This window comes from Salmo salar, chromosome 06, assembly GCF_965601325.2.
Source record: "Salmo salar chromosome 06, fSalSal1, whole genome shotgun sequence".
In the NCBI taxonomy this organism is placed as follows: Eukaryota; Metazoa; Chordata; class Actinopteri; order Salmoniformes; family Salmonidae; genus Salmo; species Salmo salar.
This window is the reverse complement of record NC_138296.1, coordinates 68,562,264-68,574,313: the sequence shown is the minus strand read 5'-3', so window position 1 is coordinate 68,574,313 and position 12,050 is coordinate 68,562,264. Positions and strand designations below refer to the sequence as shown.

Sequence of the window (12,050 nt, the reverse complement as noted above, 5' to 3'; positions counted from 1 at the left end):
CTTGACCCAATCAGTGAATTTGTCATTTGAGGCCCAGGCTTATTGAATTGTGCAAAACGTTGATACATGTACATTTTACAGCAAGAAGCAGCAAGGAAACTGTATTCTCTGGGCACAATATGTTTTCTGTCTGAAAGTGTAACGTTGTATCAGAAAAGGCCCACCATCCTGAATCTGTTATTATCTTTTCAAGATCAGAGCAGAGGACATCTCATGTTTCATGTTTCCTTACAGCAGCATCAGTGTGACAGTACAAGTATGATTCAGGTAACCACAATTAAATGATACAGTTAGCAGCTGTGTAAGCCTGTAAACAATAATAAATGGCATAACAATATCTTCCTCCTAGGCAAGGACAATGAGTTTGGAAGAGCAAATCAGGGACCTCTCACCAGTTGCAGCATCTACCCTTGCAAGTAAGTTCTATCTCCCTGAGCTTTATGCATTGTATCATCAGTTTTTGTCAACTCTCTTCCTAATTACATCATATTTGTTTTCAGGAGCTGGAATTAAAGAGGACATTGATATTCAAGAGTTAACAAGAGATGATCTGAACGAACTTCTGCCAGGCCTTGAGCATTTCAAACTTAGGAAGAAGATCAGTGAACTTCTAACCCAATCTAAACAGGTTGGTATAGCCCCAAAAGCTTCTATAGTTACTATACCACTTTGTGGGATCATTCAGTATAGTTAAGAGAATGAAGGTTTTTGATTCAATGTACATTTCCATTGTGTGTACTAATCCCCCCATATTTTCTGTTTTTTTTGTTTCTTAGGACACAGCTAAACCTATCGATTTAATTCTTAACGGGTTTAGGGAATTCCTTCCAGCTGTTGTCATGAAGAGTAAGTCCCTTTTCAAGGACTTTCAGCATAGCTGTCACCCAATATATTTGTGGTGTCTCTTTGGTTGTAATTGTATGCACTGGTCACTTTCTCCTTACAGATGCACTTGTTCCTGGGGGGGTGTTACATGGCTACGTCCCTATTCTTAAAGATTTGGAGAAGCAGCTGGCCAAAGCCCTGCACTTCATTCAGGCACACGTTGAACTGCTTGAGAGCTACAATGAAGAAGAGCCCATGGAGGCTGAGGGCAATGCTGTGTTCCCATCAGCTGACTCTGCTACAGCAGGAAACCAGCTATCCAATGTTGCAGGTAAATGACATAACTGCTGTCTGTGTTGGTTGCAGAACAGTGGGTCTCATCCTTCATGAATCAAAAGACATAGATAATGGTATAACAATTGTAAACAGGTAGATTTCATGAATAGTGTACTTTTGTTGAGAAGTTCCACATTCAAGACATTCACTATTGGGACTTTAATGGACTTTAATGGAGCTATTTTCTTAGCCTGAAATTACTCAGTTAACAATCTCCAATATTTTTCAGTACATAAAAAATCTGTTAAAGTTGTTTCAGAACAACCAGGTAACTCAACCTTAAACACGGCACGTTTTTATCAAAACATAAGAATTCTATAATGTTATTAAACCCTTTTACAGCTGGCAAAGCAATGACTTGCACAGACTCACAAGAATGTGCTGCAAAAACATTGGATTTTAATTCATACTACTTTATGTTGTCCTCAGCCTTAGGTGCTGTAGAGGCCCACCCCAAACGATCAAGAAGAGATGTGCCACTTAGCAGAACAGGCAAGACTACAAGGAAATCCCACCTCATACTTCAGGAGCAGCTGGAATAACATATGCTCCTCCAAGTACCACTGATAGTGTGCAGTTCAGGTCACGAGGCAAACTGGAGACCTCAAAATCATACCTTCCATACACTTCAGGAGCAGCTGCTGTTGAGCCATCTGCAACATCCTACAAAGGTCATTATCAAAGTGTAAACACTGTTCAATGTCATTAAATCCTTTAAAGTATCATTCATTTACAAGTTAAAAAAAAATGGATGTATCAATCACAGATTGCCCCTTTAAGGAATTGGAAACAATAATGTGTTGAGAAAGTTTGATTTGAATTGGTACTTTCAGATAGGTCCTCATCCGTAGCTGGTAGCATCCAGGCCCCAAAAGAAAAGGAAGGAAAAGAACCTGGAAGTTGGTGGAAGAACATCATTCCTTTCAGTGGATTCGGAGGAAATGAAACAAAAAAATTGCCTGGTGAGATTCTTGAGATATGCTTTGTACTAATCAAAAATGATTTGTTCATGCATTTCCTGTCAATCTAATTGGCATAAATCACTCCTTACCTCTCCCCTCTGATAGCTGATGTGTGATGAGCTTTCTAGCGTGAAATGTCTGCAATGGAAATCCACCACTTTGGCTTTGTATGTAACATCTTGGGGATATACTGTATGTAGTGTTGTAATTTAGTAATGCTTTGTTTCAAGCAGTTAAAGTCTATTCACAAGTGTGTGGAAAAACCCTGAACACTCATCTTGCACTCATGAAACAAGTGGATGATTTGGGACTTAAACGAGAGGAGACCAGTGTAGAGGACTGCCAAGTCATAATGGTCTTCTGTCCTGTTATATCTGTATGGGTCCATGTTGTACGATTACCTTTAATCTAAAAAAGGTTTTTGGGTGGAAGTAGTTTTCTAAAGCTTGCATCATTTTGTCTCTCAACAGGTAACAGAGATGCCATTCTAGTGGTGATGCACCATACTTTTGATAACTGCTTTGTCACAAGCCAGAGATCTGCATCTCACTACAAAAACGTAGTAGAGAAAGTTAATGTTCTCTTCCATGACTCTGTGGGACTACTGCAGTGTAAAACAAATGATAATGCAGTGACTCGCATACATAAGGCCTTACAGAAATACAACAGCAGTACTTAGACATTATTAAGTGCCTCATTGTGGCAACACAAAGAAAGTGTCTGAAGTCTGTAACAAGATTACAACGCCACCAACATGATTTAAAAACCAACATTTCTACAACTTCCACCCAGGGCGTTGGTGACTCATTCTAGTTTAGAATAAATCATATCAGTCTGTGTAGTGAGCCAAATGAAAGATTATCTTGATTCTCAATAAGTACAAAACTAGACTTCTCCCTGTAGAACCTCTGGTGTGAGTGAATCTTTGAAGATAAGATACCTCATATGTATTTGTGAATTTCAGCTTGTTCTACTTTTAGTATTAGAAGCACATATAGTTTGAGGTGTTTTCAACTTTGTTACATTATGCCTCAATCATCAGAAATTGAACAGTTGTACCTACAGTATAGTTGTACCTACAGTATATAGCCTCGTTATTTGGTATATGTGTTACTTTCTATTTTTTACTTTAGTCTATTAAGAAAATATTTTCTAAACTCTTTTTTCTTAACTGCATTGTTGGTTAAGGTCTTGTAAGCATTTCATGGTAAGGTCTACACCTGTTGATTTGATGAGAATTTGTTGCTTACGAATGTTCTGAATTATTCTCATAGAATAAGACAAGTACAAGTGTTGCATAAAATATTGAATAACTTAGTAATAATGACATTGATAAGATTTTTCCTCCAAACTCTTCTGATATCAATAGACTTATTCATTTGTGTTGAGGAATTTCTGTCTCTGCAGATGGACTAATAAAATCTATTCCAAAGCTGAATAACAAAATAAAGTTCTGTGTTGAGCCAAGTATATATATTTTCATATTTATCACAACCTTTGGTAAGAATGTCTTTGAATATAAAAATGTAAACCTTATTTTTGTCAAACACTTCTGATATAATTATAAAGATGCATAGCGGCATTCATTTCTTAACATTATTCTAGAAATATAGGCACATTTGCGTTTATATTCACACAAAATAAGTGATATAGGATCACTTTTCTCTTGCCTCAACAGGCTTTCCATCACAAAGTAAAGACAGACTTTAACCTCTCTAGGGTAGGTGGCACCAAATCGTCCCACCTACGTAACAGCCAGTGTAATCCCGTGGCGCGTTATTCAAAAACCTCAAAAATGCTAAAACTTCAATTTTTCAAACATATGACTATTTTACACCATTTTAAAGACAAGACTCTCGTTAATCTAACCACACTGTCCGATTTCAAAAAGGCTTTACAACGAAAGCAAAACATTAGATTATGTCAGCAGAGTACCCAGCCAGAAATAATCAGACACCCATTTTTCAAGCTAGCATATAATGTCACATAAACCCAAACCACAGCTAAATGCAGCACTAACCTTTGATGGTCTTCATCAGATGACAACCCTAGGACATTATGTTATACAATACATGCATGTTTTGTTCAATCAAGTACATATATCAAAAACCAGCTTTTTACATTAGCATGTGACTAGCATGTGACTAGCATTCCCACCGAACACTGCCGGTGAATTTACTAAATTACTCACGATAAACGTTCACAAAAAGCATAACAATTATTTTAAGAATTATAGATGCAGAACTCCTCTATGCACTCGATATGTCCGATTTTAAAATAGCTTTTCGGTGAAAGCACATTTTGCAATATTCTCAGTAGATAGCCCGGCATCACAGGGCTAGCTATTTAGACACCCAGCAAGTTTAGCACTCACCAAAGTCAGCTTTACTATAAAAAAAATGTTATTACCTTTGGTGTTCTTCGTCAGAATGCACTCCCAGGACTTCTACTTCAATAACAAATGTTGGTTTGGTTCAAAATAATCCATAGTTATATCCAAACAGCAGCGTTTTGTTCGTGCGTTCAAGACACTATCCGAAAGGGTAAATAAGGGTGACGAGCATGGCGCAATTCGTGACAAAAAAAATCGAAATATTCCATTACCGTACTTCGAAGCATGTCAACCGCTGTTTAAAATCTATTTTTATGCCATTTTTCTCATAAAAAAGCGATAATATTCCGACCGGGAATCTGCGTTTAGGTAAACAGACGAAAGAAAATAAAGCATTCGGTCGACTCGGGCACGCGCCTAAGCCCATAGTACTCTGATCGGCCACTTGCCAAAAGCGATAATGTGTTCAGCCAGAGGCTGCCTCGATATCGTTCAGCTTTTTCCCGGGCTCTGAGAGCCTATGGGAGCCGTAGGAAGTGTCACGTTAGAGCAAAGATCCTCAGTCTTCAATAAAAAGAGCCCAGATGAAACACAACTTGTCAGAAAGGCCACTTCCTGCATGGAATCTTCTCAGGTTTTGGCCTGCCATTTGAGTTCTGTTATACTCACAGACACCATTCAAACAGTTTTAGAAACTTTAGGGTGTTTTCTATCCAAAGCCAATAATTATATGCATATTCTAGTTACTGGGCAGGAGTAGTAACCAGAATAAATCGGGTACGTTTTTTATCCGGCCGTGTCAATACTGCCCCCTAGCCCTAACAGGTTAATGACAAAACAGCAGTTAGGTTTTGATACTTAGTATCATAGTTTTGTTAATGGATGCAAACCCTGCTGTTGTCACTCCCCACTGTTAATAAAGGACACCATAGTCAAAATGTCATAAGCCCACCAGGCCACAAGAACAACACTTTGGTGTCAAAACACTCCATTTTGGTGCTATCAGTTAATGGGAATGCATGTTCTTATTTCCTCAGACACTGGAAGTAAGGCCATGTCCCATGATCCATCCATCAACCATCTCCACCTCGCAGAAATAACTGTGTCATGACACAGTGCAATAGTATGTCATGACACAATGCATATCATTGAAAAATCTATTATGATATTTCAGGTGTTTCCAAATGTAATGTGTTTATATGGACACACTTAACAGGAGATTGTCCTCAAATCTTCTCCTTCAACAGGAATTTGTCAAAAAATTGGAAAAACATTTTTTATACACTTTTGTATGCATGACATGAGCATTTGTTTTGTTTTGTCCTCATAGAACACTAGAACTACTGCCACATACTGGAAAATATACAGTGCTTTCGGAAAGTATTCAGACCCATCGACTTTTTTCACATTTTGCTACTTAACAGCCTTATTCTAAAATTGACTACATTTCTCGTGAATCTTCACGCAATACCCCATTATGACAAAGCAAAAACAGGTTTTTAGAAATATTAGCCAATTTATACATTTTTGCAAATAAAAAATGGAAATATCACATTTACGTAAGTATTCAGACCCTTTACTCAGTACTTTGTTGAAGCACCTTTGGCAGCGATTACAGCCTCGAGTCTTTTTGGGTATGACGCTACAAGCTTGGCACACCTTTGAAGATTCCGCCGGAGGGGATGGCTGCCGTTTTATTGGCCCTTAACCAACCGTGCTATTTTGTTTGTTTTTTTGCGTTGTTTGTAACTTGTTTTGTACATAATGTTGCTGCTACCGTCTCTTATGACCGAAAAGAGCTTTTGGACATCAGAACAGCGATTACTCACCTCGAACTGGATGAAGAGTTTTTCTTTAATGAGTCGGACGGGAAGTATATACTCCAAACACCCGAACAGGCCCTCATCCCCGTCATTTGCTGCAGAAGGAAACTGAGATTTTGCAGAAAGAGATCAGGGTGCCTTGTGAGGATCAGGCTACAAATGGCTAATCTGCCTTTGCCCACCGTACTGCTCGCTAACGTTCGATCGCTGGAAAATAAATGGGACGAACTGAAAGCAGGTATATCCTACCAAAGGGACGTTCACCAAGTAGTGGCTTAACGGCGACATTAATAACATATAGCTGGCAGGATAGAACAGCAGCCTCTGGTAAGACAAGGGGTGGGGGCCTATGCATATTTGTAAACAACGGCTGGTGCACGATATCTAAGGAAGTCTCAAGGTTTTGCTCGCCTGAGGAAGAGTATCTCATGATAAACTGTAAACCACAATATCTACCTAGAGAGTTTTCATCTGTACTTTTCGTAGCTGTCTACATACCACCACAGACCGATGCTGGCACTAAAACCGCAATCAATGAGCTGTATACTGCCATAAGCAAACAGGAAAACGCTCATCCAGAGGTGGAGCTCCTAGTGGCCGGGGACTTTAATGCAGGGAAACTTAAATCAGTTTTACCTAATTTCTATCAGCATGTTAAATGTGCAACCAGAGAGAAAAAAACTCGAGACCACCTTTACTCCACACACAGAGACACGTACAAAGCTCTCCCTCGCCCTCCATTTGGCAAATCTGACCATAATTCTATCCTCCTGATTCCGGCTTGCATCAAAAATTAAAGCAGGAAGCACCAATGACTCAGTCTATAAAAAAGTGGTCAGATGAAGCAGATGCTAAACTACAGGACTGTTTTGCTAGCACAGACTGGAATATGTTCCGGGATTCTTCCGATGGCATTGAGGAGTACCCCACATCAGTCACTGGCTTCATCAATAAGTGCATGGATGATGTCGCCCCCACAGTGACTGTACGTACATACCCCAACCAGAAGCCAAGGATTACAGGCAACATTCGCACTGAGCTAAAGGGTAGAGCTGCCGCTTTCAAGGAGCGGGACTCTAATCCGGAAGCTTATAAGAAATCCCGCTATACTCTCCAACGAACCATCAAACAGGCAAAGTGTCAATACAGGAATAAGATCGAATCATACTACACCGTCTGTGAAGCTCGTCGGATGTGGCAGGGCTTGCAAACTATTACAGACTACAAAGGGAAGCACAGCCGAGAGCTGCCCAGTGACATGAGCCTACCAGACGAGCTAAATAACTTCTATGCTCGCTTCAAGGCAAGTAACACTGAAACATGCATGAGAGCATCAGCTGTTCCGGATGACTGTGTGATCACGCTCTCCGCAGACGATGTGGGTAAGACCTTTAAACAGGTCAACATTCACAAGGCCACAGGGCAAGACGGATTACCAGGACGTGTACTCCGAGCATACGCCGACCAATTGGAAAGTGTCTTCACTGACATTTTCAACCTCTCCCTGTCTGAGTCTGTAATTCCAACATGTTTCAAGCAGACCACCTTAGTCCCTGTGCCCAAGAACACTAAAGTAACCTGCCTAAATGACTACCTGCCTAAATGACTACCGCCCTGTAGCACTCACGTCTGTAGCCAGGAAATGCTTTGAAAGGATGGTCATGGCTCACATCAACACCATTATCCCAGAAACCCTGGATCCACTTCTAGTGGTTGGGCCAGTAACCGAATGGTTGCTAGATCGAATCCCTTAATCTGTCATTCTGCCCCTGAACAATGCAGTGTTCCTAGGCCGTCATTGTAAATAAGAATTTGTTCTTAACTGACTTGCCTAGTTAACTTGTTGGGGTGTAGGGGGCAGTATTTTCATGGCCGGATGAAAAACGTACCCAAATTAAACTGATTACTACTCTGGCCCAGAAACTAGAATATGCATATTATTAGTAGATTTGGATAGAAAACACTCTGAAGTGTCTAAAACCGTTTGAATGGTGTCTGTGAGTATAACAGAAGCTCGTCGGATGGCAAGCAAAAACCTGAGAAAAATCCAACCAGGAAGTGGAAAGTCTGAGAATTGTAGTTCTTCTTTTGATTCTCTATCGAAACTACAGTTTCTGTGGGGTCACGTTGCACTTCCTAAGGCTTCCATTGGCTGTCAACAGCCTTCAGAAAGTTCTTTCAGCATTCTCCTGTCACTGGGCAGATAATAGGAGCTCAGTCAATCAGTGGACTGCCTGTGGACAAAGGGATTGGATATGCGCAATCCCGCGAGTGCGCCGTTCCTTCTTTTTCTTCTTGAATTAATATGCTATTGTCCGTTTGGAATATTATCGCAATTTTACGTTAAAAATACCATAAAGATTGATTTTAAACAGCGTTTGACATGCTTCTAAGTACGGTAATGGAACATTTTGACTTTTCGTCTCTGGTACCATGCTCGTGCGTTATGCCTTTGGATAGTGCTCTGAACGCACGAACAAAACGGAAGTATTTGGACATAAATATGGATTATTTCGAACAAAAACAACATTTCTTGTGGAAGTAGCAGTCCTGGGAGTGCATTCTGATGAAGATCAGCAAAGGTAAGAGAATATTTCTAATACTAATTCTGAGTTTAGGTGACCCCGAACTTGGCGGGTGTCTGTATAGCTTGCTGTGATGGCGAGCTATGTACTCAGAATATTGAAAAATGTGCTTTCTCCGTAAAGCTATTTTAAAATCTGACACAGCGGTTGCATCCAGGAGTAGTCTATCTATAATTCTTTAAATAATTGTTATATATTTTGTCAACGTTTATGATGAGTATTTTTGTAAATTGATGTGCACATTCACCGGCAGTTTTGGTGGGAATACATTTCCTGAACATCACGCGCCAATGTAAAATGCTGTTTTTGGATATAAATATGAACTTTATCGAACAAAACATACATGTATTGTGTAACATAATGTCCTAGGAGTGTCATCTGATGAAGATCGTCAAAGGTTAGTGCTTCATTTAGCTGTGTTTTGGGTTTTATTGACACATGTCCTTGCTTGGAAAATGGCTGTGTGATTATTTTTGTCTATGTACTCTCCTAACATAATCTAATGTTTTGCTTTTGCTGTAAAGCCTTTTTGAAATCGGACAATGTGGTTACATCAAGGAGAAGTGTATCTTTAAAATGGTGTAAAATAGTTGTATGTTTGAGAAAGTTGAATTATGACATTTTGTTGTTTTGAATTTGCCGCCCTGATATTTCACTGGCTGTGTCCCACGTAGCACTGAGAAGTTAAATAAGACAATTTAAAAAATCCACAGATGATGCAATCTCTATTGCACTCCACACTGCCTTTTCAGACGTATGTGAGAATGTTTTTCATTGACTACAGCTCAGCGTTCAACAACATAGTGCCCTCAAAGCTCATCACTAAGCTAGGACCCTGGGACTAAACACCTCCCTCTGCAAATGGATACTGGACTTCCTGACGGGCCGACTGTCTGGTTCTTGGTCACCTCCCTGACCAAGGCCCTTCTCTCTGATTACTCAGTTTGGCCGGGCGGCCAGCTCTAGGAAGAGTCTTGGTGGTTCCAAACTTCTTCAATTTAAGAATGATGGAGGCCACTGTGTTCTTGGGGACCTTCAATGCTGCAGACATGTTTTGGTCCCCTTCCCCAAATCTGTGCCTCGACACAATCCTGTCCTTGAGCTCTACGGACAATTCCTTCGACCTCATGGCTTGGTTTTTTTGCTGACATGCATGGTCAACTGTGGGACCTTATATAGACAAGTGTGTGCCTTTCCAAATCATGTCCAATCAATTGAATTTACCACAGGTTGACTCCAATCAAGTTGTAGAAACATCTCAAGGATGATTAATGGAAACAGGATGCATCTGAGCTAAATTCTGAGTCTCATAGCAAAGGGTCTGAATACTTATGTAAATATGATATTTCTGTTTTCTATTTTTAGTACATTTACAAAAATGTCTAATAACCTGTTTTAGCTTTTGTCATTATGGGGTATTCGCTTTTGTCATTATGGGGTATTCGTTTTGTCATTATGGGGTATTCGTTTTGTCATTATGGGGTATTGTGTGTAGATTGCTGAGGGGGAAAAAGTATTTAATCCATTTTACAATAAGGCTGTAACGTAACAAAATGTGGAAAAGTCAAGGGCTTTGAATATTTTTTGAAGGCACTGTATATAATTAATTTATAAATCCAATAGATGTAGCAACTGCAGATTGTTCCTTTATTAAGTTCAGCACTATATTTTTTATCAAAATGTGATTCCTCTGCAACAGTAATTTATGCTTGTCACATTATATTAAGCAATTGTCACTGTACTGTCTTAATCCAGTTCTATCATTGATGTTGACATGTATTTTGTTTCTCTCTTGTCAGCTGGTAAACCTGTCATCCTGGTAGTGCTGCATCACACCTTCAATCCAGACTACACTGTACCTGACAGTAGCAGACGAGTGACCAGAGATGATGTAATACTCACAGTGGACTGTCTCTTCCATTTTGAAGAAGCTTGACATTCTTCCTGAGGTATCACCATTTTAAGTGTTTTAATTCAGTACTGTGTCACTCTGTAGATAATGTATCAGAGGAGTAATAGAAATGTTCCTATTTTTTTTATCACTTATTTTTTTCAGACTATAAATGAAGCACGAGCCAATAGGGCTCATGAGAGGCAAACCAATGGTAGTTTACTTTATCTTTGTTATATTCTAAATTCACTACACTAGTAATATGAACATTATATTTTTTATGTTACAAACTACAAATCAAATATTTGTGTTACTCTCAACAGATTTCTAATTATTTCCAAAAGAGGTTGAGATGCAGTATGTTGTTCTCTTATCAGGAGACAAGCTGTTGGGACTTTTCCCTCAACAACCACTGTTGCTGTTTTCTACCCTCCAGAGTATGTCCTACAGAGGACGGGAACACTCCCCTTATCCGAGAACAGAGGACAGACACATTGTGTGGTCCTCTTGTAATGCATCCAATGACTATGACTGAAATCAATTGCACGAAGTACATTTTCTGATGATTATTACATTTTGTGAGATTTTCTTTTTTAGGAGGAATAGACACATGAATCTCAATCATCTGATATTAGGCCACTATAACATGTAGTGGTAAATGCTCTTTCCAAGCCGTGTTCCTGTATATTTACTTTATGTGTAGGCCGCGGCTACAACATCAAACAAAAACAAGAAATGTGTGCTTAAAATACGATTTATACATTGATAATGACTGAGATGGTCATACTTGTGATAAAACAAAACAATATATTCAATATTATAAACCGGGTAGTTTAGCTCCTGGATGTTGATTGGCTGAAAGCTGTGGTATATGAGACATTTTTGCTGTGTTCACGTGCTGGTTGGAACTCGGAAATGTCTGTTTTGCTAACTGGATGAATGCGGCACATGTACAACCAGTTAGCAAGTTGAAAATGTCCAAGTTTCTTAGTTCCGACTAGCACGTGAACGCTGCCTATAAACCTGGTAGTCTGGGTCCTGGATGCTGATTGGTTGAAAGCTGTGGTATATCAGACAATATACCACGGGTATGACATAGAATTACTTGTTTACTGTTCTAATTATGTTGGTAACCAGTTTATAATGGCAATAAAGCACCTTGAGGGTTTGTGGTATATGGCCAATATACCACGGCTAGGGCTTTGCTCTGTGCCTAAAAACAGCCCTCATGCTGTGTTCATGACCTAGTTGAAAATTACCACATACAACTGGGAAAAAGCCACTTGAAGGCCCCCC

General features: G+C 39.5%; 1 protein-coding gene across 1 annotated transcript; it reads left to right on the top strand.

The window, feature by feature from the left end:
- The first annotated feature begins 353 nt into the window (after window positions 1-353).
- On the top strand, window positions 354-2,121 carry LOC106607839 (uncharacterized). The gene is made up of 6 exons (XM_014205256.3): window positions 354-416; window positions 501-628; window positions 777-846; window positions 947-1,156; window positions 1,591-1,832; window positions 1,995-2,121. The coding sequence occupies exons 1-5, from the start codon at window positions 359-361 to the stop codon at window positions 1,701-1,703; spliced, it is 579 nt and encodes a 192-aa protein (XP_014060731.2). The 5' UTR covers window positions 354-358; the 3' UTR covers window positions 1,704-1,832; window positions 1,995-2,121.
- The last annotated feature ends 9,929 nt before the right edge of the window (window positions 2,122-12,050 follow it).

What these genes read in the sequence shown, in the direction of transcription:
- LOC106607839 (XM_014205256.3), top strand. Translation starts at nt 359, where the DNA reads ATGAGTTTGGAAGAGCAAATCAGGGACCTCTCACCAGTTGCAGCATCT. An exon ending in TTCTAACCCAATCTAAACAG is followed by an intron (nt 629 to 776) that starts GTTGGTATAGCC and finishes TTTGTTTCTTAG; the next exon opens with GACACAGCTAAACCTATCGA. An exon ending in TCCAGCTGTTGTCATGAAGA is followed by an intron (nt 847 to 946) that starts GTAAGTCCCTTT and finishes TTCTCCTTACAG; the next exon opens with ATGCACTTGTTCCTGGGGGG.